Genomic DNA, 26499 nt, shown 5'->3' with positions numbered 1-26499 from the left:
CACACGCACACACACACAAACACACACACACAGCACTGCAGGTGTCGTGGTTAACGCCAGCTATTGCAGTTTGCATTATTCTCCAAACAGATTCGCATGTTCAGCAGTTGAGTCTGGGTTGGCTTCTCTTCCCTTCTGACACGACAGAGCTTCACTTCTCAGGCTGCAGGATGAAACGCAGCAAAGTGGCCAACGGCGCAAACACACACACACACACTGATTTTCTTTTCTTTCCCAGCCTCAAAGAAGATGTTTCCTAGATTTAGTTTGAGTGTGGCAACACATTGTGGGACATCAGACTGTTGCAATGCATCAAATTGTGTCTGTTTAGAGGAATTTACTGTACACATTGTTCTGTTCTTCCCTCCTTTGTCTAAATCTCTGAAAAATAATGACAATAATAATAATTGTGCTGAAGCAATTAGTAAGTTAATCCTCACAGTCACTGCTTCCGGCTTCTTGAGGATCTGCTGCTTCTTCCCATTTATATCTTTGTAAATTCAAAAGCTAAAATTGAATATCAGCCATTTGAGGGCGTCACTTGGGCTCTGGGATATTGTATAAGCCATTTTTCACATTTTTCTGGCATTTGGGTTGCACTTCTCCAAAATGTTGTTTAGCTTATTTAGGCATCTACATTAATATGTCTGTGTTATGGTTAATATATTTATTAAGCCAAGTCAATGCCGATGACTGTTTTATGGCATTATTTGATTTTAGTATTATTTTTGCCTCAATGCAGTGAAGGTTTTTTCCAGGTATTTAACTCACTCACTTACGATATATAGCAATATCGCAGTATCAAATTACATGTACCGTGAGGATAGATAAAAAAGAGGATTTTATCAATATCACCAATTCCTAGATCTGGTTTTACTGTAATGATAGAAAGTGTGTGGAAATATTAAATCTGCATCTAGAGATGTGTCAAAGTGCACATGCCAATAGATAATCATGGGACACATGAACAAAACTTTCTTCACTTTTGTAAGTGACAGTAGTGTTAAGGAAGTATAACTAAAGCGCATGTTGAAAAATGGCAAATCCACACAACACTCACCTACGAGACATTGTAGGGACTCTTGCAGTAGGGACTCACTGGCAGTCTGGGCTCTTCTGCATCAGGAAGTGATGGGTCGAATGCAGTCCCTCCCCTGTGTTGCTATCTGTGAGGATGTTCAGTATGTCTATCCTTCCAAACACAGAAAAACTTGGAGACAGAGTCAGGTTACATTGACAGCAGCTCATGCAACCAGGTCAGCTCCTTGATCTTACTTTGTGTTCACTTGTCCCCGGCCTTGCTCGTGTTCAGCCTCCAACTCTCTCTCATGATAAGATATCAGGCTTCATTAGAAGCCTGGCCAGTCCTCCCACCCTGTAATTTACTCTAATTTTCTTAATTAACCGACTATCTATGGGAGAAAATCTGCCTGTTCCTGTCTCCTTCTTCCCCTTCTGTTCCTCTTACGACTACGTCCATGTGCAAAGGCTCCCTAGCTTTTCCATCTCCTCTGCAAATCAACATTTGCCTCCATGTAAATTCCTCCTTCTCTTTCGAGGCTTGCATGCAAAGCACATCATGGTCTTTATGCATCATTCAACTTTCCTAAACTGGTATCAGCATCCATAGAAGTATTTCTAACATAAAACAAAAAACCTGAATAAATAAGTTGAAATATAACAAATGCAGGGGTCACTTAATGGCTTGATGAGTATAAAAATGATGTGAATCATATGCTATGGCCCTCACAACCACCAGCTCAGTCCAGTTGAACACCTATGGGAGAGATAAGGCCGAAGTACTCTTCACTGCCATCTCTAAAGCAACAAATAAGGGAATATCTTTGGGAAGAATAGTGTTAATTCAACCAGTAAAGTTCAAACCACTTGAATAATCTATGCAAAGTAGTGTTGAAGCTGTTCTAGCAGCTAGTGGTGGCTCAACAGTCTTTGTCACTTTATTGCATTCTTTACTTAGAAAGAGCAGCCATGCTAGCAGCTCTGTGAGGCTGCACTTGAGTGAAATGTCAACGTCAGCGTGCCAACATGCTCGTAATCACAATTCAACATGCTAATTATACCAGGTATGTTTATTATGTTGACTATCTGAGTTTAGCATGTCAGCATGCTGACATTTGCTAATTTGCACAAAACATTTAGTACAACTGAGTGGAACATGAATGTACTTACTTTCACTCAAAACAACAAATTTCTACCTCATGGTGGCATTAGAGGAAAAGTCAGAGCATTACTGAAGTCAGTAGGCTTCAGTCCGAGTGTTGTTGAGATATTTATGTCTGGATCAAAGTGATGGACCGAACGACTGACCGACCGGCCGGAAAAATTCAGAAGAATTGACAAAAAACATAAAAAATACTGTTGAATTTTTTATTGTAGTCCAAAAAACAAACAGCAATGATAAAAAACGACAAGATGGTAACCATAATAATAATAATATTCAATAATGTAAAACAACATAACAATAGACTGTAAGAAATTAAATTAACTTAAGCTTGCCATCGTTCTCAAAACCATCCCATGTACCTAAACACTGTGGAGCTATAGCATGTCTGTATTTCGGGCAAAGACAGGAGGGTTTCCAGGGAGCACCTGGTGTCTGTGGTGCAGTTAGGAATGTCAAGGTGCTGGTTGGGGTGTGAGCACAGAGAGCAATTCCTGGATCAGGTCACCTGACGAGAGATGGAGGTTTGTGATGGAGGGAAAGGACGCGGGAGGTAACAGATCTGACTGATAGAAAAATGACAGTGACTCGAGTAAAAGTCTCTCAGAGTTGGGGGCATTCTGCAGTTGAGATGCACATTAGTTTGCCCTATTTTACACACACACACACACACACACACACACACACACACACACACACACGAGGACATTAGAGTTGAATGACTTTTAAAAAAAGCTGAAACGTTCACAATTCCCTAAAAGGTGAAAATGAGCACAATAAAATCCCTCGAATTCTTTAATAATCCAAAAAATTACTACAAAGCACCAGTAAACTCCAAACATGCTGCCTTTTCTCCTGTCTAACTTTTTCCACTTCATTTTACACATAATTACATACACACGTTTGACCCTGCTGTGAATACAGAACAGGACAGGTCAGTGGAGCTTCCCAGCAGTTAAACAGTGCTCAGGTTACAGGAGTTAAATCTGGATCCCAGTGGAGGAGAAAGACATTATTCTAGTCTGCCACAGAAGGAAGTGATTCTTCCATTCACTCCCATCCTACATCTACAGTTCCAGTCTTTTCAAATCAAAGTCCAGCAGCACAGCTGATGCTCTTCTGAGTCCGGAGATGGGTTGTGGGTGCAGAACAAGGACTAACCTGACTGTGCTGTACATGGCGGTTGAGGGGGAGGACGTCTGCTACATGGCGGTGAGGTGAGGGCGACTGGCCTCAGTCAGTGAAAGTGACATGTGCGAGGTGACTGGTCAGCGCGGCACCTGCATCTGCTGTGAAGTCTGTGATTGGCTCTGAGCGGTGACCTCGGGGCCCCGGCTGGCCAATCGGCTGAGGATGTTCCTCTCGGACATTTGCAGGCGCACGGCAACAGGGGGTATCCTGGCGATGGTTGCCGGGAGGCGAGTGACATCAGCCTTCATGTCGCTCAGCAGTTCCTCGAGCTGTTTGAGAACTGGAAATACAACATGTAAATGAGCTATGAGCACAACCATGATCATCTAAATGAAGGTCGGTTTTAGTCAGTTTTGAGTCTTGGATTAAAAATGACCATATTTTACAGTTAAGCTGCAGTGAGACCAGATTCCACCTGGCAAAATGTATTCACATGATGTGGCAAAAAGCAAGAGGGGACATGAAGGGGTAGGGTTGTAAAGATGAATAGCAGGAGCTAGCGTGGAAAGTAGCCAGTCCACAAAGTTGTTAATTATACAGCGGCTACTAACAACAAGCACTTTATTACTACACTCAGCCACTACAGCCAAGCAAAAACCCCCCTTCTCTGCTGCTTTTATTACTTTGCCGAGTATTTAATAATCAACAACAATGTTGACAAACATTCGTTTAAGTCACTTTTCAAGCAAAAATGCCAAACATTTGATGTTTCCAGCAGCTCAGGTGTGATGACTTATCTGTATTATAACAGTGTAAACTGATCAGAATCAAAAATACTTTATTGATCCCCGAAGGGAAATTCTGTAATCATCTTTGATCATCTTTGTGTTTTGGTTAGACAAAACTAAACATTTGAAGATGTCACCTTAGACTCTGGAATAATATGAATGTCATTCTTTTTTTTTTTTTACCATTTTCTGATATAAAACGATTAATCAATTAATTAAGAAAATAATGACAATTGACTTGACCCTGCAATGGACTGGCGACCTGTCCAGGGTGAACTCCGCCTTTCGCCCGATGTCAGCTGGGATTGGCACCAGCCCCCTCACCACCCTGTACGCAGGATAAGCGGTTGACGATGGATGGATGGATGGATGGATGGATGACAATTGACTTTAGTTGCAGTCGGGAATCTAACCCTAGTATTGTGCCAGCTGTCATCTCTACAACCTCAAAGGTCAACTACTGAGTGGTTCTACTGTTCATTTCCTGAAGAGGTAATGAAAAGCTGTACTTGTTCAAACCTGGAAGCTGCTCCATTTTTAACCGCAATGTTGCACCTAATGTTTGTTGCTGATTATGTCTGCAGATATAATAAGCCAAGAAATCTAAATACTTGTGTTTACATAACAGTCCCCTTTACCCCATTTCCTGATACCATCACAATAATGGCCAACATGTTCTCTCTCCCACACAGAGAGAGAACGTGGGAAACTGTTGCCTTAGACACTATAGACTGTTCTTAATTCAAGCTAAACGAGAGGACAGTACAGCATTAAAACAGTTCTCCTGCCAAGGTCTTAACACAGGATGATCACTTTCAAGTCACCTCACTCACTGCATTACCACAGTAGTCACGACTGGCTTTATGACTAATAGGGCCAGTGCATCAGTTAACCGGTCTATTTCTGTAGTAAAAACAATGATAGATACTATCCTGTCGTTAACAAAATTCATTTTTGTATACTCTCATGCAGGTGAAGATGTTGTTTTTTCACAGCAATGACCTCGCTAATGATGTACAGCTCTCCTCCTTATAGACACTGTGCAGCCTGCTAAATGTGACATTGAGAATTTGTGAGTTGGTTGGTTAGTTGTAAGGCTGTTACTTCTCATTAAAAAGTAAAGAGGTCAGTCGATTCCTCTCAAGGAAGCTGAAATAATTAGCTACATGTAATGTCATTAGATGGACAGCAACTGACTAAGCAGTTGCCAAACAAGAGCAAAAGCCTGTGCAGTACACTTGTCCCCATATTGTCCCTTTCATTTAGTTATGAGACAATCTAGTCTACAAGTCAAGTCTACAGATCCTGATATTTTCACGGGTAATTATTTTCAAACGAATTTAAGGCCTTGTTAAATTTTGCTCAAATCCACAAACTTTTCATACCTTTATGCAGAACTGCATTGGCAGGCTTGTTTCCAGACATGGACTCCTTGCTGAGGTGCTGGTGGGACTCAGCGAGACACTCCACCTCACTGAAGCGAGTGTTGAGGGCCATGGAGGGGTGAGCCGGATCCTCTGTCATGTTTAGGTAAGCTGCCCTGCGCAACTGCTCCTCGATCACCAACGCCTGCTCCAATAACTATACAGGAAACAAACAAAGTGCCGAGTGAGATATAACAGAAACACACACACACACACACACACACACGGGAGACTTGCAATTACAGAGAGCGCACTCAGTTCACCTTGAACCTGCGGGCCAGAAACTTGTTCTTGATCTCCAGGAAGTTTCCTCTGCTCATCTCCCCTTTGAAGGGCTCGTTTAGGATAGCAAACCTCACATCGTTCTGCACATCCTGCCAGCGGGCGTAGCCGTGTCTGAGAGATACTGAGGTCAAGACTAACAACATTATTGTCTTGTGAGGGTTATAATATCATATGCAAATTTTTTGTCAGGCTAGTTTTAATGACAATAAATGCTGGTTAGCATGCATGGACAACTTTATACAAGCTGTGCACTACAAATACTACTAACTGTAAGACTTCAGGTCAACTTTCTTCTCTTCTTTTGCGAAGGTCCCTCACTTCATTACCTGTCTTAACTACTTCGTCTGACTCCTAACACCTCTCTCCCGTTACAGAAAACCATAAAACAGGAAACTAAGGGCTGTGAATGCAGCTTGGTATGATTCACTGTGGCAGCTTCTAGTTTCTATCATCTAGAATGTAGCAATATGATATGACGCGGCTGCTAACGATATTTTCTCAAATAACAGATTCATTGTTTAGTCGATTAGAAAATAGTGAAAAAGAGAAAATCACAACTTCCCAAAACCCAAGCTGACCACTTCAAAATTCAGACAATAAAAAAAGAAAGATATTCAACTTTCTATTATATTGGACTAAGAAACCCAGCAAATGTTCATATTTAAGATACTAAAGAACTAGAACTAGATTTTTCTGACAAGCGACCAATCAATTAGTCATTTAATCATTTCATTTCTAATGAGGTGGAAAGATGGCAACCACACATGAGAATTGAACAAGGACAGGATACTGTATGATTCCAGCCAGCAGCCAGTAGTCGTGGCGACGGTGCCAAATCTCAAAGGTCTTCTTGGTGACGGTGGCTGCCCTCTCTTCATTCTGCCACAGAGAGTGAAGCTCTGGAAAGGAGGGAAGAAAGGTTAAAAGACCGAAACTAAAGAGAAAAAGAAGTAGAGAAAAAAGTGTATGCGTGTTCACCTGTGAATCCTCCATCAGCAATGTTGAACATGAACCTCTGCTTGGTAGCTTTTTTCTTCTCTTCACTGACGTTAACCACCGGCGCAGCTGTTCCTCCTTCTTTGGTGTTCTCTCCGTTCTGCAGTTTGCCAGACTCGTCTGTTTTCACAGCATCCTTGTCTTCTTTTTGCTCTGTGAGAAACAGAAGCGTGTGAGCAACAACTTGAAAATGAAGACACCCTCTCATTATGGAAATTGAACGTTGATACCGATGGCATTGTTGACATTGTGTTGAGTATATTTACATTTAGACATTTAACTTTACCAAGGTAGACCTCATAAAGTGGCCAGTGAGTACTGGCCACTTTATGAGGTCTACCTTGGTAGTACCAGGTTGGACCCCCTTTTGCCTTCAAAACTGCTGGCATACTTTCAACTAGGGCTGCATAATTATGGCCAAAATGATAATCACGATTATTTATCACGATTATTCAATGATTTTAGGGACAACATATTTTTGTTGCACTTTGAAATTTAAATAAAACAGGCAACTGCTTTCACATCCATGTTGTGTTGCATTTCTGCTAATGTACAAATCTTTGTATCAAAATAAGACCGGTCCTTAAAATACATCATCTCCTAGAAGCAATATATAAGCAACATTTTGTTGATTTGGTAATCAGTGCCTGCTTTTTGTGCTTCTTATAGGATTAAATAGGCTACGAAGATAAAGGTCATTTTTGTCTGTTTTAACCATGTTTTTTATTGATTTTATGATCAGGAGTATGCATGGGGTGTTTAATTTTGAAAATTAACCCGGTTCTCTATGCCATTCTGTGTCTCACTTCCTGCCCAGTTCGTTCTGCTCTGTGCAGCTGGATGCGCCTTCCGTCAAAAATAAGACTTGTGTGTTTTTCGCGGAGCGGAGCCGAGAGCAGCAACTGGCACATGCTGCGTGTGATGGACTCCTAGCCATTGACTAGAAGGGCCGCAACCAGCTCCGGCAACTGCAGTGCAAGAGTGCAGGAGAGTGCGCGCGCAGCCAAATCGCTCCCTTGGCTGTAAGTTTAGGAAGCGCTTGATTTGAGATGCAGCATAGTTTTCCATGAGCGGAGCACGCATTATTGCAACGGCAATATCGCAGTCGATCATGTTCAGTTAATTGTGGGAAGCTAAAATCGTAATCGCGGTCACTATTCTATCAATCGTGCAGCCCTACTATCAATAAGGTGTTGGAAACGTTCCTCAGAGACTTTGGCCAATATTGACATGATAGCATCACGCAGTTGCTGCAGATTTGTCAGCTGCACATCCATGACGCAAATCTCCCGTTCCCCTCTGGCACCAATAACCATGCCGTGTTCAAAGTCACTTAAACTCCCTTTCTTCCCCATTCTGATGCTCGGTTTGACTTTCAGCAAGTTGTCTTGACCATGTCTACATGCCTAAATGCATTGGGTTGCTGCCATGTAATTGGCTGATTAGCTATTTTTGTAAAAAAGCAATTTAACTGCTGTACCTTTTAAAGTGGCTGGTGAGTGTAAATATATTTAGGACGTCTCCATCTGACTTTTTATAAACATTTTACAACATGTACCTTCTTTGCAAAGTGTGTGTATGTTTGTGTGTGTGTGTGTGTGTGTGCACCTCTCTTTTCCTCTGTTTGTGAACTGGTGTCCATCTTCTCATCTTTTCCCTCCTCAGCTGAAACAAGAGAAGCACTGTTAGAATGACAGAAAAAGAAAATAAGGAAACGAGAGAGTGTAAAACAGTTTAAACACCTGCCTCACCTTTACACTTGTCCTCCTCTGAATCTGTCTTGGCCTCCGAACCTTCACCCTTGACCTCAGCAGGAGTGTCCTTGTCCATCTCTGAAGCCCTGTCCTTCTCTTCTTTCTCCTTGTTTGTGTCTTCAGCATCCTTGCCTTCATCTCCATTTCCTGCTTCCTTGTCCTCCTTCCCTACAGCGGTTTCTACCTCTCCTTCTTTCTTTTCAAGGATGGGGGATTTTTCAGACTCATCTGGAATTTCAATAATCTAGGGGGAGGAAAGTTTCAAATGAGAAAAATCAGCAAATTCAAGTATAATGTTGCTGCTCCAGACTGAAAAAACAAATGGGTGATATGGATGTAAAAGCAGAATTTACCTCTGGATCATCTGCCTTCTTGGTTCCTTTGACATCCTCACCCTCCTTCTTCATTTCTTCCTTGTCGTCAGATTTAGACATATCTTCTGACAAAACAGGATGCACATATCAACGATAGGTATGCAGGTATCATGTGTCTGTTATAGCTGTCATTGAGCCAGAAAATTGTGACTCGTGGACAGCTGTTACATGACATTTTTCCTGTTTCTCTGGACAGTGAATAAGCTGATAGTCAGGAGATACTTGATACGAAAGTAAGAGTACATATTAAGCTTCGGTTAGGGTAAAAGTTGAGGTAAAACATGTGCTGAGGTTAGGGCGGAAAAGGAAATACATGTCATTTGTGAATTGATCCCAATAAAGACAGTGTTACAACATACATTTATGTGTCTCTCTTTATGAGTTTAACTACAGTGTGTGCGTCCGTGCATGCATGTGTGTATGTGTGCATACCTGTGACAGGAGTGTTGGGCTGTGTATCTGCAGGAGTCCCAGTAGAAGGAGTCTTTGGGTCTTCACCTGCAGCCAATGCTGCAGCCCTTTTGTTCTCCTCCAGCTCCGCCATCCAAGGCATTGACCACTGACCATTCACATGCTCAAACTCCTGCACCTGTTGATCAGCAGGCTAATCAGTCAGCTCATCACTCAACCAGTAATTAGAAACTTCAATTAAGTAAACATGTTTTGTACCATTTCTTTTCTAACTGGAAAACCCTACCTTTTTCCTTATCAAGGACATTACACCAATACGAGTAAGCACGTGCTGCCGTGACAGACCCTCACGTGGGACACCATCAGCAAAGGTCTCAGCTCCATCAGCCCCCGGTTCACAAAGGTGACGCATGAACAGAGACACATAAGCCCTGTGAACATGTGTGAAAAAAGAAAGTGGGGGATGCCACTGTAAATTTGTTTGGAAAATGTCAAAATCCCTGTGAGCCTGGCGTACACTCATATACCAGATTCATGACTACTATACAGGGTCAAGAGGCATCCAGAGCAAACTAACCAGTTAACTTAGCTGTAACACCTCTTAAGGCTGGGTATTGTTTTAAATGTTTCAAACATAAGAAGCCATACAACTTTTTTTATTTAAATCAGGAACTCTCTGATCAACGATAAAGTAAAAAAGATTAGGAATCTGAATGCTGTCCGTGTTACTTTTCATACTGTGTGCTAAAGACGTTTAGTATAATAATACTATCAGTAAGAACAGTATTGAGGTTTGAAATCCAGCATTACCTTTATTGTAACAAAAAGAAAAATGTCTCATTGAGACTTGAACTCACTTGAATTCTTTCTCAGACTTCCCTCGGAGGTCCCTAACCAGCCACTGGTTGGTGAAAGCATCCTGGGGTGGCATCCCATAACGCATCACTGCATTCAGGAAAGCCTTCCTCTGTCGCGCATTGAAGCCCAAAACCTGACAGGAAATAAAGTGGTCAAGATCTCTGCAAAGGAAATGCTTAACAGAAGGGTAACATGACAAAAAAGGAAATTTGTTAGGAAGTCTCTTTCAAGGCATTTATCAAATTGGTTTCTCTTTTTCTGCAAACTAACTAGGAACTCACCTCGATGTTCCCGCCCACTCTGGCCAACAGCGGAGGCAGAGGTTTGTCCCGATCGTTCCTCAGCCCTTTCCGGTTTGGTCTGCGGGCATTTGCTAAAGCGAAATGAACATAGTTACACTATCTGAAATGCAGTGCAGATTCTAGACTTGAAGCCATGAAAATTTAAATTTAAAAATCAAACTGAATTTTAATGTACGATTGTGTGTTCTCAACGTCCTAAAGCTGCTTTGTGAACATGTTCAACTTACGACTCATGGCGGCACACTGATCCTGCTGAAGCTGCACCTCCTCACAATCTTACAGCACTTTTACATTAAATTGTTCTTCTTGAAGTGTAAAGCTTTCAGAACTTTTACAACTGAAAGCAGTGTTGGGGTAAACGTCATTTAATTAAAGTGAAGTAACAGATCCATAATTGAATGAAACAATCAATAAAAAACATGGACATCGTTTTGCACTTCGTAAGAGCACTGCCAAATAAATAACATTTATATCAACTTATAGAAACTGTCTATATATGAGGGAACAATTTGTTTTGAAACAGTAGTGAAAAGTGCTTGTTTGCATTTCAAAACAACTTCATTAACAATTAATATGAACACAAACAATCTCTTTGGAGTGCAAGTAGACAGTTCAGCTGGCCGAGAAACCATTGATTTGAATTTTCTTTCCCTGTGTCTTTGCTTTTTTCTGTCTCTTTTCTTCCTTTTTCTTTTTGTCTTTTCTTGCCTCTCTATGCTCAATGCAGAAGATGCAGCGACAAGGTCTGTTTGGTGGGTTGTTGTAGAGGTTGTCAATGAGGATATCATAGCTGTCGTCTGAATCTGAATAAACATCTGTAGAGGTGGTTTGAAGGATGTTAGTGGATGAAAGAACTGGGGCTCAAACAGTAGAGATTAACAGGAAGGTCCAAGTCCACGTCTCAAGCATTGCTGGGACCAAATCTTCAACTTGACAATGACTAGGGCTGAACGATTAATTGTATTTGTGATATTATCGTGATATGATAAAACAAGATTTTCTAATCGCAAAGGCTGCGATTACGCTCTGGTCACATGACATGCGAGAGTAAACCAGTCTGCAGAGGAAGCATCAACTTCGCACATTACACTGTACCTTGACTTGTTGTTGTACAATGGCCTTAAGCTTGACAGAAGCTGTCACTACAGAAACTTTAGTGTCACACAGGGAATGAAAGTAGCACCCGCGGGTAACTTGGTGGTGGTGGTGGGTGAAATCACTGGGCCATCCGCCGCTGTGGCGGACAGGAAAAATGCACAACAGAAAGACACGTGTAGTAAGGTGAGCGTATTGTGGCGATCAGCACCTGTGTCACACACACAGCCACCAGTTAGTTCAGGATCTATCTATATATGTAAAGGCGTTTCAAACCAAACTCACAAGTCTGAAAGAGGCCCAGTCTGTCTGGCTGAGTTACAGCCTGGTTACAGCCTGTTTACAGCATCGGAGGCTGCAGGGGTGGAGTGGAGGAACTCCGGTGTTGTTGGAGAATTACTAAGCCTGTCTATTAAACACGAGCGGCGTCACTTGGTTTTATTTTCGTTGGCCAACTTTTGAATTAAACCTCAAACTGAGTATTTTTTGTTTGCATATTGGGATATAGAAAAGGAGGTTTTTGATGAGAGATTGAACTTTGTTTTTCTTATCTGTAGGTAGGCCTACCTATTATCTCTTTCTCATATTATTAAAATTTAATACTTCTTCTCAACCATTGCTCATAATAATTCATGCAATTCATGCATCACCTAATTTCATCATAACACAGGCCTGGCCTACAAGAAAGAACGGTGTACGTTTAATCTATCTAATATTGTGTTGGTCATACTATACACTTGATTTATTTCTTGTCCGTTTTGAATAATACAGGTATGTAGGTAAAGAGCTTAAAAATTAATTGCATATTAAATCGCAATCGCAATATTGGTTGAAAAAAAATCGCAATTAGATTATTTTCCAAAATCGTTCAGCCCTTTTAATGACTAAGTATGGCTTCACATAAATCGTTCAGAGTGGTGGCACTCACAGTCCACCTTACCACCAATGCACCCGCACACACATACCTCTTCCCTTGTGTGAGAGGTCAAAACAGTGAGTCTTACCTTCACTCCGTTCATCAAAGTCCTCATCGCCCTCTTCCGAGGCCACTGAGTAATCAGACTGGTTATCGGACTGATCCTCCTGCCAGTCTAAAAAGAGCATAGCCAAAGAAATGTTGATGAGGGATAATATAAAAAAAGACAAAACTCTTCACTGCCTGGAAATCTATCTTACCGATAGACAAGATAAAGTACATTCAAACTCCTCGTGAAGCTGCAGTCCCATTGAATTACTGTTACCTGGGCTTTTAACCAGAAGGGGGAGCTACTGCTTCAGGTCAGATTGACACTGACTATACAAGTCAGATATACAACAAAATATATAGAAAGGCCGAACTAATTCTCAACTTGTATGAGTACAAACTGTTGTTTGTCTCCTTTGGTTTGAACCACAGTGATTTTTTGACTTGTTTAGGTTCCATGTAAGATTACAAATAAACCAGAGGTTTAAAACAAATTCAACATTCAACATGATGTAACATTTTTTAGTACTTTTCTATAGTCATTGATTTAATCGTTTTAACTTTTAAATAAGGATCTGGTTTTTTTTTTTGGTAATTTTGCAATATCTTTTGGTTTGGTTTTGGTGTATTTAGTAGCTCACAAAAGCACTCACGAGACTGCTTTGCTCAAGTCTGGGGAGGAGGAGAGTAGAGAATGTTTAATATTGTTTTCAGTAACATTTAACATGTTTTGGCTTATTTTGTTGCTAGACTTTTGGTGCAAATATTAACATTGCAACAGTACTGCCCCTTTTGTGCAATATAATTGAATCTTTACAAATGTAACATTAATGGAGTTTTATTCTCCTTAAAAGATTTAATGAGACTTGTTAAAAGCCCAAAGGCTGCATTCATTACAAATGCAATAGCTGGTTGTTTTAGGCAAAGGACACTTACAGTCTCCTTAACATTCATTTAAGCTAAATACTTGCAAGTGAATCAGCAAGACTCTGTACCATTTTAGTGGTGTGATGCTGTCTTTTACATGCTGCCCAATCCATCTCATAAAGCAGGAAGTTAGCTGGATAACAGCACTGAGGAGAATAGATCTTTATGCATCACTAAATGTTCCTGATATGAGGGGATTCTGTGTTTTCTTCATTTGTTTCTATGCCCAATCTAAAGTCACAAAATAAAAATAAAACTTCATGCCATGCACTCATTGGATCTCCTACCTAGTTACGTCAACACCATAAAACACAAGTTCACCAAACAGCACTGCACAACGCACACACACACACACACACACACACACACACACAAGAAGAGGTTGCATTATATGTTGTTCTGTACCCTGTCTAATACCTCGGTCCTCCTGGGAGCCGTCATTATAGTTAACTGGCTTTCGAGTTCTTTTTCCTTTGCCCAGATTTCGGGCGAGGTCCTCCTGCTGCTGCTCGTAGTGGTGACGAAGCAGCTTCTCCCAGTAGTCAGGGTCAACACTTTCCTCCTGCTTGATCACCTCCCTTTCCACCTCCTCCTCCTCAAACAAAGAGAAAAGGAATTTAATATGATATATAGTATTTAATATGATATATAGTAAGAATTCACACAATGCCTGTTGTTCCAGCTTTTTGAAAATGTAAAACCTTTTATGCCATTAAAGCTACATATTCATACACACACATTTTATAAGCAAACTCATACCTCATCATCTTCATCTTTGACGACATACTGGGCCACTTTAAAGGAGCTGAGGTATTCGTTCATGCTCTGGAGCTCAGTGTCGTCTGTGGCATCCTGGTTCCTGTCTAGCAAGCGGTCTATTGCGTGGTCATCGTAGTGGATCACACTGCTGTCATCCTCCTTGTTGTCCCCTGAAAGGAGTATGAGTCAAATAGCAGAAACTACATTTACTCCCTGTAACATCTGTCAGATCAGGCATCCCAGTGCTGCTTTTCTACCAAACACAAGCATAACAACGTGCAGTGCAGTTGAAAGTTATTAAAACCTATCCTTGCCACCTATTGACAAAACAGTGTGCATTACAGCACATTAATGATCTAGTTACCATTTCAATGCTTGAGAAATATGACATACTGGATCTTAAAAATAGATGCATCTGGATTGATTTAAAGTCGACTCACCCTCTCCGACTTCATCCTTGAACAACTCTTCAGTTCCAAACTTGAGGATGTCATCGAGCTCCTGCTTGGACATGGAACCTGTCTTGGAGCCGAGACCGGGTCGCACCACCAGATGGGTGAGCATCATCTTCTTCTTTGCCACCTGGTGGGAAGTAGGTAGAAGACAAACAAGCGGTGAGCAGGTGATCCTGACAGTTCATATAATTTTAAGAGGTAATTTCTTGTGTAGTTCACAGACCTGGGTGATCCTCTCCTCCACAGAGGCTTTGGTAACGAAGCGATAAATCATCACTTTCCTGTTCTGGCCTATACGATGAGCTCTGCTGAACGCCTACGAAGAGCACACGTGAAACAAACATAATCACCTATCATCCAAATAAACAAACATACTGACATGAATGTGAGGCTGAGCCCGGGAGTTTGTATACCTGGATGTCATTGTGGGGGTTCCAGTCCGAGTCGTAGATGATGACTGTGTCAGCGGAGGCGAGATTAATGCCCAAACCACCAGCTCTGGTAGAGAGGAGGAAAGCAAACTGGGGAGCACCGGGAGCTGTTGGGATGAACAACACGAAAAAAACAGCATGGAGAAAGAAAATTACAACATAGTAGATGTTGTAAGTAGATGATAGATAGTAGGGCTGGGCAATAAAACAATATATGATAATTATCGCAATATAATTTTCCTCAATAACAATATAATTAATGTTCAATATATTGTCAATTTATATTTGGTTTAATTCATTTGAATCACTTACAAATTAGCACTTAATTTTTCTATTAAAATATTTATTTTGTTGAGGAAAAGGGACTGCCACTGTTTGGCATCAAGTGTGTGTCACATTCTGACCAAAAAGAAAAGTTTAACTACATAATTAACCATCTGGTTTCTTCAATTTTCACTCAGGAGCAAAAATCAGCCTTTAAACTTGAAAGAAATAATGATTTGACATATATTGTGATAATTATCGATAGAGTGATATGAAATGTTTTTATCATGATAACATATTTGGCCATATCGCCCAGCCCTAACTGATAGCCTACCATGGCAGCTGTTTTAAAGTCATACAAACAGTGTATGTATATGGCTCACCATTAAAGCGGTCAATGGCCTCCTGTCTCAAGTTGCCAGTGACCCCTCCATCAATTCTCTCATATTTGTATCCCTCGTTCTCCAGGAAGTCCTCCAGCAGGTCCAGCATTTTGGTCATCTGGGAGAAGACCAGAACCCTGTGGCCTCCCTCCTTCAGCTTTCTCATCATCTTCTGGAGCAGCGTCAGTTTTCCTGAAGACTTGGTCAGAGCATTGCCCTCATACATGCCATTTGGAAGTTTTGGTGCCTCCTACAATAAGAGAATAAATTAACTGACAGCACCCCCAGAAGACAGCGTTTGCTCCTAGATATTTGCGTAAAAAGATTTGGGTCATACTGTGGCGGCTGCAGGAAAAAGGTAGGGGTGATTGCAGCACTTTTTCAGGTCCATCACCACGTTGAGCAGAGACACTTGGTTTCCTCCTCCACGAGTGTTCAGGGCCTCAAAGTTACGTGTTAGGATGAACTTATAGTATTTCCTGGGATACAACAAAGAAACGTTGTTGAAAAAATAATAAGAAAAGAGACTACAGAGATCAGACAAATGAAATATACTACACTCGTGTTCAGCATTCAGATCTTACAACCTTCACTTTCCGCCCCTAGTCCTCAATATGTAGACTGGTTTTAATTTCATGGATGTGTACTTTAAATATACTGTTACACATCTTCTCTTAACTTACTTCTGCATGGGGCTCAGCTCTACTCTGACAATGAGCTCAGTCTTTGAAGGCATGTGTTTGAAAACATCAGCCTTCAGCCTCCTGAGCATGTGTGGTCCCAGCATGTCATGGAGCTTCTTGATCTGGTCCTCTTTGGCGATGTCTGCAAACTCCTCCAGAAACCCTTCCAGGTTGCTGCAGAGAAAAAAAGAGAAACAGAAATATAAGATTTGTGTGGGTGTCCTTATTGTATCTGAAATAAAGCCACATATGAGAATACTGACTTGAATCTCTCTGGGGTCAGGAAGTTCAGCAAGTGGAAGAGCTCCTCTAGGTTGTTCTGAAGAGGCGTGCCAGTTAGCAGCAGCTTGTGTTGCAGCGGATAGTTGTTCAACACTCGGAAGAACTAACAAAAAAAGAGAAAAACAACATTATTTTTGGGGGCATTGGACTTTGGCAAACAACAACGTAGGATAGTTAGCCTTATCATGTGAAACACAGCAGTGATGCAGGTAGTGTTCATGCACAAACTTATTTTCAGTAAACAGATTTAAATTTCAAACACAGGATACAAACACATATACTAAGGTCCTATGTTATTACCTTAGACTGATTGTTTTTGAGTCTGTGAGCCTCGTCCACAACCAGACAGGCCCATTCAATTGAGCCCAGCACAGCCTGGTCAATAGTGATCAACTCATAGGATGTCAGCAAGACATGGAACTTGACTGTTGAGTCTTTCTGTATAGCACACAGAGAGAGAGGGACATAAGTTAAGCTGCCAAATAGGCAAAGTAGTAGATTGCTTCCACAAGTTTTATAGTGTCACAAACTAAAACTAGTGTTTGATCCTTTATATAAATTGCCAACCAGTGTTATCAGGGCTTTCCCTGGCTCAGAGTGGGCCTTTGGCGGGTGACTTTGCGTGACAGTAAGCATGGCCGGTACACGTACAGTAAAGGCAATGAGTTACCTTATGAACGAAATATATGCATTTTCTTGTAATTTCTGACCATTTGATAAACAAAATATATCCACAATCTGGAGGAGGAAAGGTGTAAACGTAAGGTATAATAACACATTTACAGGTTACACTGGATTTGGATAATTTACATTTAGCTAACGCTTTTATCCAAAGCAACTTACAATTGCTATACATGTCAGAGGTCGCATGCCTTTGGAGCAACTAGGGGTTAAGTGTCTTGCTCAGGGACACAATGGTGGATGTCTCACAGTGGGAATCGAACCCAGGTCTCCCACACCAAAGGTAAGCATCTTATCTATGCGCCATCACCACCCTCATAATACAATTTGCTTACATAATTTGCTTACAGATAGTTTATTAATTGAGATTCAGCTGTTTCACAACTAAAACCATTTTCTGATATTAGCCTACATCACTGTGGTTAAGGTTTGTTAGTGTATTCATTATAATTTCAGATCATAGTAGGCTCTAGTCTACTATAGCTTACCATTAGTAGCCTAATATTAATTCCAGTTAGACAAAACAGCAGTTTCATTTTTGTGGGTGTTTTTCAGTCATTCAATTATTGTGCAAGACTGTGCTGTACTTGGTGGTTAGTCTCTCATTTGTTTATGCAAAGTAGCCTTCTAACTCGTCAATAATAATAACCGTGCATACAGAACAACGAGTTCAGCATTTCTAAAGTTTGCTGTAGTGCCTCAACCTTTTTTGTTTAATGTCTCGCCTACTCCTGGCTATGATTGGTTGGTCGCGAAAAGTGACTTTGACGAGCTTGATGCACATGGCTGCATGAAAGGCTCCAGATCTCCCTCCGGAGACCAGCAGGCAGGCAAGAACGGGAACAGGTAATCGTCACGTAGTGCCCAGAAAACCTGATTTGGAGAGGTCAGAGAAGAGTACCGGTGCGCCAAAGAGTGAAATGTAAAAGTGGCAATAACGGTGAATACCAGCACACTTCAAGCACAAACGGATTTTATATTGTGAGAAATAACAACAACAACAATAATAATAATAATAAGTCATCTCTCCCAGTAGCACATGCTCAGCTTCCTATGAGGAGCATTCAGGCGCAGTCAAACCAATGCAGCAGCTGATTTATTTATCCAGGGCCAGCTGCATGTGTAAAAAAATTAATAAATAAAAATTTTAAAAAAACAGCGCTGTGGATGAGAGGAGAGGTGACTGCTGGAAGTCAAGAAGTCATATTTGAGTTTATGTTCTGCTTGCTCAACAGTTGTTTGATAAATGTCTATTATAACACATTAGGAGAATATTTGAAATGCTTTTTTTTCCAATTCTGATCATTTTGGCGCTGGTGATTTTCCTTTGGTGCTCGATAAAACCTCTTTGGGGGGCGCCAAAAATTTCTCTATGCAGGAAAAACCCTGGTTACTAATACTATATATACTATATACTACAGGATCTTTAATACTCTCCTTTAGTATCCTCGCTCTCGTCTACTTTTTCCTTACCTTCATCTTGGATGCTTTTTTCCCGCCTCGGATGGCATTTCCCTCAAAGGAGAACTCGTTCTCTCTGATGACAGCCCTGCTGTCTTTGTCCCCTACGTAGGTGACCACGTACATGTCAGGGGCCCACATCTCAAACTCTCGCTCCCAGTTAATGATGGTGGACAAGGGAGCGCTAACCAGGAAGGGACCTTTGGAGTGACCCTGTAATAGTGGTGTGATGATGTCAGAGATTTACTATTAAATAGCTATATTTATTTAGTGTTTTTATCCAAAGCACTTCATAATCTGCCTCTCAGTCACACACAGATGGCAGCGAGCTACCATGCAAGGTGCTGGTGTGACCATCAGGAGCAATTTGGGATTCAGTGTCCTGCCTAAAGACACTTCAACATGTGGACAGGAGAAGCACCAACCCTATGATCAGCGGCTGATCTGCTCTACTTCCTGAGCCCAAGTCAAGAAAATTTCGTATATCATATAGACTACAAGATATGTGTAAACTAATTTATTTGTCTTGCCCTGCCTTTAGGATAGAGTTCCTTACTTAGAACTCATCCCCTTTAATGGGCAGAGTTACTGTGTGTCACATGTCTGAAACCCCACCCACTAACAGTGATTGACAGGGGAGGGCAGACTGGACAAAGGAACTTGCAGATTTTAATCTAATTTTATATTTAACAATATTTCAGCATAAGTAAGTCTTATTTTAGATTTAAGAAATGAGGCTTTAACTTTATAAATTACACAAAAATACCACTGCCACAATAACATAACAAAAAAGTCATATACACTGTTCTCACCTCCTTGTATAATGAGTAGAGGAAGACAGCAGTCTGCACAGTCTTGCCTAAACCCATCTCATCAGCAAGGATTGTGTCTGTGGCCTGAGCCCAAGAAAACCTCAGCCAGTTCAACCCCTCCAGCTGGTAGGGATGCAGTGTGCCTCCTGTGCTGTCCAGGTAGTCAGGCTGCCGATCAAACTTGATGGTGGGCTAGAGGGAAGAAACCAAGAAGAATATCAATAAAACATCTGTCCTGATTCACGCTTTTATTTTGCCATGATAGTACGCTTCACAGCAACGCTTCATGTTATCATTAATAATCCAGTGGTCCATTGCAAAAACTATATATTGCAGATCTGTTTCACAATAACCAAGGCTGTGTTTGGACTTTCAAAAATACTTACATCTACAACTGGATTAGCGGGTGGTCGCTCTGCCTTCCTGACTTTAACTGTCTTCTTCAGCTTTTTACCAGGTCTGCCCTCCTCACCCACCATCAACTCTCTTAAAGAAAATTAGATAAAACACACTTTTAACTGCATTTACGTACACCACGAGAGAAGAATTATCTGATATTCTGAAAATCTCTGCATACCTGTGATTCCAGTATGTCTGTTTGTAGGTGTCAAACTCTGGAATGTCCATCTCTTCACTCTCCCAGGTTGACTGATCATAGGCCAGATCTCTCCATTTGATCAAGTAATGTACATTGTTCTTTTTATCAACACTGACATAAAGAAAAAAATGTCGACTGTGTGTGAAAACATCTGTGTACTACAGATAATAGTAAAATATTTCAGCATCATACATTTAATTGTCTTTCTCACTACGATATCCTTTCTAATCTTTCTTTTGGAGTTAAATTATATTGCAATCCTATGCTTTTTGTAGAATCACTCTTTTAAACTATTTTAGTTTCTCATCTTTATGAGTTATTAGGAATAAGATATACAATCTTCAAGCTAGTAACTACAGCAATGTGCACTACATAAAATAATCATTAATTAAAACACCAATTTCAAGACTAAAATACTATTTCAGACTGATGGTTCCACGACTTTAAAGCAAATTAAATGCATGGGTTTCATTTTAAAGGTGAACTACATATTTCATATGAGATTATGTACGTCCTACCTGTGGTTGAGGATGCGGTGGATCATCAGCCACTCCATCTTGACTCCAAAACGGCAGAACTCCTCCTCCATGCGGACAAATAGAGGATCCTTGTTCTTCCTCTTGGTACTTTTGTCGTCATCGCCCTCACCTCCAAAATCCACAGGTGGCGGTTCGTCCATGTCAGTCTTCCTCTGGTAGTTACGGAACATCACCTGGCAGTTCAGCTCCAACTGAGCGACAGGGAGGTAGAAAAACAGTGGCCTGAATATGCGGGACCATTGGGTTCGTGTGTGTGTGTGTGTGTGTGTGTGTGTGTTGTGACTACAAGTGGATACAGTTTCAGAGTGTGTGTGGTACCTGTAGCTCCAGCACCCAGGAGCAGTGCCAGTAGGACATATTGCACCATTTGACAAAGAACTCCCTCTCCCTGCGGCCCACCAGTGGCGGGGGATCAGGAGCATCAGCAGTAAGGTCAGCAGGCCGAGGGACAGGCGTGGGCACTGGCGGATCCCCCCATCGCCATGTTAAAACCTTCTGTACTTTGCCCTTCATTGCCGGACACTGTTATGAAGGAGAAGAAATGATTTAGGATAGGATGTTCGTCAATAAACAGAAGCAATTTACCACTGATAAGAAATTCTGTATTTTAAAATTATATAAATGGAAAATTTTTAGGACATGAGAAATCAGCAAAATAAAAACGTGGTTTATCTGTAGCTGTGCACAAGATGGAATCTGCATCCGCATGCACACCCACGTGAGCACATGCACGCGCAGACTCATGTGCACAGCGCTCACCTTGCAGCGGGGGCAGATCCATTCTCCATTGGGGATTTCAGGGAGAGGAGGGTTGAGGCAGTGGATGTGGTAGGAGGAGGGGCAGGTGTCACAGCAAAGCAGCTCCCCTCCATCCTTGCACACCCGGCAGAACTCAATGTGGTGGTCATCTTCTTCCTCCACCCCTTCATCCCTCCTGTCTTCCTCATCCTCCCCTTCGGCCTCAGATAGATCATCCCTGGCCTCCCACTGGATCCCCTCCTTCTCCTGGTGGCAGAATTACAGACAGAGGGAGGTGGTGTTTTTGTGTGCGTGTGCATGTGCGTGTGTGTGCAGACAGGCGGGGAAGGTATGCGGAACAGAATGAAAGGAAAAAAGGGAGGGGTATGGGGTGATTTTGAAGAGAGTCGGGGGTGGGGTGTGTGTGTGCGTGTTGCATGCGTGTGCATGTGTGCATGTGTAGTCATTGGAGAGAGGGAGCAGGAGGGGAGGGACAAGCAGAGGAAATGGGGGATGGGGGGATAGGAGAGCATATACAGGAACATGACCGAAAGGGTTGTGGGTGGTGGCGGGGGGGGGGGCAAAGACAACACAAAAAATAATTTAAATCCCCATTGACAAAGTCTATTTCCCAACAATCAGCCCTCCTGTCAGTGAAACTTTCCAGTAATATGCTTATTTAACAGACATGTACAATTTTTGCCTTGCCATACTCCAGAAAACACGCCCAATCTTCTCTAACCTCGGCTAGGACCTAATGGTCTTCCTATGCACAGCACTGAGAAGTGAGCTTACAATACTCACACAATGTGGGCAGCTCCACTTGCCCTCAGGTGCCTTTTCCATGTCAGGGTCCAGACAGACCATGTGATAAGCTCTGGGACAGGTGTCACACAAAATGATCTCTCCCCCCTGCTGGCACACCTCACAGTAGTCCTGGTGGTCTGTCTCATAGCCATCGCCGTCCTCCGTCTCTACTGAGAGGACATGACCACAGACAATTTGAGAAAATTAGACACAAGGCCGGGGAAACATAAGGAAAAGACGGCCTTCATTTTGGCCTGGACTGAAAAAGCAAAACATCCGGCATTAAGCCGCCGTCTGTTCCTAATTTTTTGTCCAGCGTTGCTGCACAGATGACAGAACAGAAATGTTATTTAACTAATGTTTCAATGCCAACCTTTCTTCTTTTTCTTCGCACTTTTGGGTTTCTTCTTAGGGCGGCTGCTGCGGTTGGAGCCATCTGACACAGAGAAACCCCCTTCGTCAAAGTCACTGTCAATATCGGGTTCGTCTTCATCACTCTGACAGAGAGACAGTTCGTGGGAGGACATTGAGAAAGAGAGCAATGTCTGGTTACATTATAGAACATTAACAATATTCTGATTTTTTAGTTCTCAAATGTGAAGAGAAGCCAAAAACTTGAAAAAAGAAAAATAAGATTGCACAAAAATTATCTTACAGAGGAGCGCTTCCTCTTGCTGTTGAGGCCCCCTAGTTTGATCTTGAGCGGAGCCACCTTCTTAGGTTTGGGCTTCGGCAGAGGCTTAGGCGTGGGCTTCGACTTCTTGCGAGCGTTGGGACCTGAGTAGCAGATTTTAACACAATAAGAAAACTATTTTGTTAAAAGAGTGATGACAAACCACCTTTATCTTCATGCACTATCATCATGTTAAACTTAAAAATCATGTTCATACTTTATCCTATTTTACCTTTGCCCTCTTTGGTCTTGGCCTTGCGGAGTGGAGGTGCCGGGGCTGCCGGGGGTGCAGCAGGTGTCGGAGCAGTGGCAGGAGCAGGAGGAGGTATGGGTGAAGCGGCAGCAGCAGTCTCTGCCCCTCCGTCTGTCCCTGCCACCACCATGTTTTCCACAACCGCAGCCACATTGGCAGCTGCCAGGGCTGCGTTGGCAGTGGCGCAACCCTACAGGGAGACACAGCACACAGTGATAAACTCTGCTCTCTACTGTCAAATACACAAGAGGACGGCAATATATGAATGACAAGTCTCATTCATTACAAGTCAGACTTTCAACCATGTCCACAATTGCAATACCTTCAGAGGGTTGTTGGTGCTGAATTCTCGCCACTTAGCCATCATTAAAGTCATCATCTTGGACACAGCGATTTTGGGGTTCTTTGCAGCAATTAAAGGCCTAAGGACATAAGAATATGCAGTGATTATTTATATTTTCATACATGCGTACCTCTTCATAGGGGGTAGAGGAAAACATTAATATCTACTGTAAAAGGGGTTTCCTCACCTGACAAACTGGCTGAAGGCCTTGTAGTTGGTGAGAGAGCTGTAGTCTTCCTGAGTAAAGACGTGGTCAATGTCCTTCATGCCCCAAGCCTCCAGCAGCTGGGTAGAGCTTTTAGGCTGAGGCAGAAGTAGAGGGGTTGAAAAAAAACCAACCAGGTGGAGGGTTAGTTTGTCATGATGGCCCTGAATTAATTAACTATCCACTCAGCATTCTGTGTCTGAATGAATCTTTACCTGGCAATCATCATCATCATCCTCATCATCTTCAGGTTCTGGATCTTTGCGTTTACTCTTCAAGCTGGATGAGCCACCTTTCTCTGCGGCCACGCCTCCTTTCTTCTTCTCTTTGGCAGAGCTGGAGCGTTTCTTCTTTTTCTTCCCAGGGGCATAATCACTTCCTTCACTCTCTGACCGCACACCTGCTTCGTCCGCATCTCTCTCTGCTGCTTCTACTCCAATCAGGTGCTCTGGGGAGCTGACTGGCAACTCCTGCAAGACAAAGAGCCATTTTGCAAATTACACGAAGACACTGGTGCTTATATACTTTGTATACATCATATAAATTGTGTACATCAAATAAATCAATTAAAGTTTCATATTTTTTTATTTTATTTCTAGCAATAAGTATGTCACTCTATTGGGATGGGGAAGTCTGCACTGAAAGTCAAACAGCTCTGCTCATCCATGGAGCTACATTGGTCAGTGCGTCGTTCAACCCTAATTTCAGGTAGAATTGAAATCATCAGACTGTTAGACAATGTTAATAATCAATTAATCTTTTTAATCATTGCTTAAGAAAACAGTTTACTGTGATCTAAGGGTTTTGGACAGATGGAGTGTCAGATCAGATATTTTATAATATAATCAATAATGAAAGAAATTGTTAGGTGCTGCCATAAATTCAGGAAATGTGCTTATCTCTCTTATTTTAATACTAACCCTACATATTAATTACACTGTATATCCAAATAAATTATGATTCATGCATCTTTTCCACAGCTGTTTTTCTTCACTGTCCTGCTGTGAATAAATCTCAGAAGCACAGAGCAATACTACTTATAATACTACTTAGCTCACTGCAAAACATCCATCACTTTGGGATGTTCTAAGCATGTCCAGTAGATCTGTGGGTCCTAAAGTGGAGCCCAAAGGACTCACAAGGGTCTCTTGTGATTGTGTTAGTGTGCAATATTAGACAGGCAATAAATCCAAATATGCAACATGTCACTCCCTAACATGTGACCCCACGTGGTGAGTTGATTGTTGCAGAATTGCTTACCAAGTCAAATTCACCGAGTTCCCTGAGTCACAACCATGGCGGTTTTCATTTTACCACCTTAATATGAAAAGTTTGGCGAAAGACAACAACAAAACAGCAAACCAACCTCTCTAATGGGTCTCTGCCTCTTGCTGCTCCTGCTCTCTCGGCTGCTTTTCTTGGCTTTCTTCTTCTTTTTCGACTTGGGTACCTCGTCTACGTCAGACACAGCATCCTCCGGCTCGTCCTCACCTGCGGGCGACACGCGTTAATTAATTAGTAGGATAAGACAGTGCGCACACGGACAGGAGCACAGTGCTGCAGACCAGAGGGAGGACAGAGCAGAACGCGCACTGGCACGACTTGGCATGTTCGTGCACGCACGCACGCACACGCACACACACACACACACACACATAACAGTACAGGTTGAAACTTGCCTGTTCTCCGTCTTTGAAACTTTGACAGTTCATTCCCGCGCTCAAGAACACACGCGTGAGGTTTAAGGAATACAAATAAAACTACAAACACTTGCTTGACAACTTAGCTAACTAATCTATTATGGCGAGTGACGGAACCGACTACTCCTGGCTAGCTTATGCTAACGTTAGCTTCGGCGAGCTCAAGTGACAGAGAGATGGACCTTCTTCAAAAGGCGAGCTTACCGTGAAGAAGTGAGTGCTCGTCCGCGGCTCTAAAGTCTTCCCTCTCCTCCTCGCTGCCCGACATTTTCCCGGCGTTTTAATTTTATTCCTTGCTGGTCGAATTAATCCCTCCTAAAACCTTGCTCCTCGGTCGGCGAGGGAGGAGGGAAAATGACGTGGGACTGTTGGAGAATGGACCGGGGGTGTCCAGGAAGGGAGGGGGCGGAGGGTGCTGAAAAATAAAAAATATAAATGGCATGGCTTGGTAGCTATAATCCTTACTCATTTGGTTTTATTTGCATTGCATCTAATTGACCACCTGCGTACTTAATAAACAAGTTGGATAACTAGATTATCTATGCTTTGACATTATCTGTTGTTGATCTGCAGGTATATTTTTTTCAACACAGGAGTGGATTAAGTTAAATGTGACATCCATGCATTATTATTATTAAGTATGAGCGCACTGTCGAGTTATAACAATACATCAAAGAAAAGTTTAAGCATTGAAACCCTACCTTCACACATTTGAAACTTACTGTAGTGTGCGTGTGTAGTCCCGGGTCGAGGTGTGCTCTCTCTCTCTCTCACGCGGTGCAGGAAATAATACAAGTCAGGCTGTTTGTGCGGCAGTTGTTGTCATTTAGTGCCCATTCATTAAACCCGTCTGAACCACTGATCAGCGAAATAAAAAAAATGAGCCGTCAATGACCCAAAACACGTTGCTCCGTCCCCCTCTTCTCTCTCCCCCAGTCGTA

At 42.1% G+C, this 26499-nt stretch overlaps 1 protein-coding gene across 8 annotated transcripts; it reads right to left on the bottom strand.

Annotated features, from left to right (window-relative positions):
* Positions 1-2374: 2374 nt before the first annotated feature.
* Positions 2375-26499, bottom strand: chd4b (chromodomain helicase DNA binding protein 4b). Of its 8 annotated transcripts, none has more exons than XM_046044706.1 (40): positions 26281-26499; positions 25763-25973; positions 25225-25349; positions 24074-24328; positions 23841-23956; positions 23633-23732; positions 23290-23500; positions 23040-23161; positions 22758-22881; positions 22382-22554; positions 21599-21844; positions 21158-21361; positions 20819-21030; positions 20280-20411; positions 20089-20188; positions 19703-19894; positions 18903-19103; positions 17049-17186; positions 16730-16851; positions 16467-16640; positions 16121-16262; positions 15784-16033; positions 15119-15243; positions 14929-15021; positions 14691-14832; positions 14251-14420; positions 13897-14086; positions 12605-12691; positions 10485-10576; positions 10203-10336; positions 9632-9776; positions 9367-9523; positions 8914-8999; positions 8558-8804; positions 8415-8471; positions 6789-6959; positions 6601-6709; positions 5789-5921; positions 5487-5682; positions 2375-3653 (listed from the first exon to the last, which is right to left on the bottom strand). In XM_046044706.1, exons 2-40 carry the CDS (start codon positions 25824-25826, stop codon positions 3451-3453), a joined length of 5940 nt encoding a protein of 1979 aa, XP_045900662.1. In that variant the 5' UTR covers positions 25827-25973; positions 26281-26499; the 3' UTR covers positions 2375-3450. The 8 variants fall into 8 exon arrangements, with proteins under 8 accessions (XP_045900662.1, XP_045900666.1, XP_045900667.1 ...); XM_046044710.1 differs by having other exon boundaries at positions 8914-8996; XM_046044711.1 differs by having other exon boundaries at positions 13909-14086.

This window comes from Micropterus dolomieu, linkage group LG03 (assembly GCF_021292245.1).
Source record: "Micropterus dolomieu isolate WLL.071019.BEF.003 ecotype Adirondacks linkage group LG03, ASM2129224v1, whole genome shotgun sequence".
NCBI classification, from domain to species: Eukaryota; Metazoa; Chordata; class Actinopteri; order Centrarchiformes; family Centrarchidae; genus Micropterus; species Micropterus dolomieu.
The sequence above is the reverse complement of the archived record's forward strand: the minus strand, read 5'-3'. Positions and strand labels throughout refer to the sequence as shown.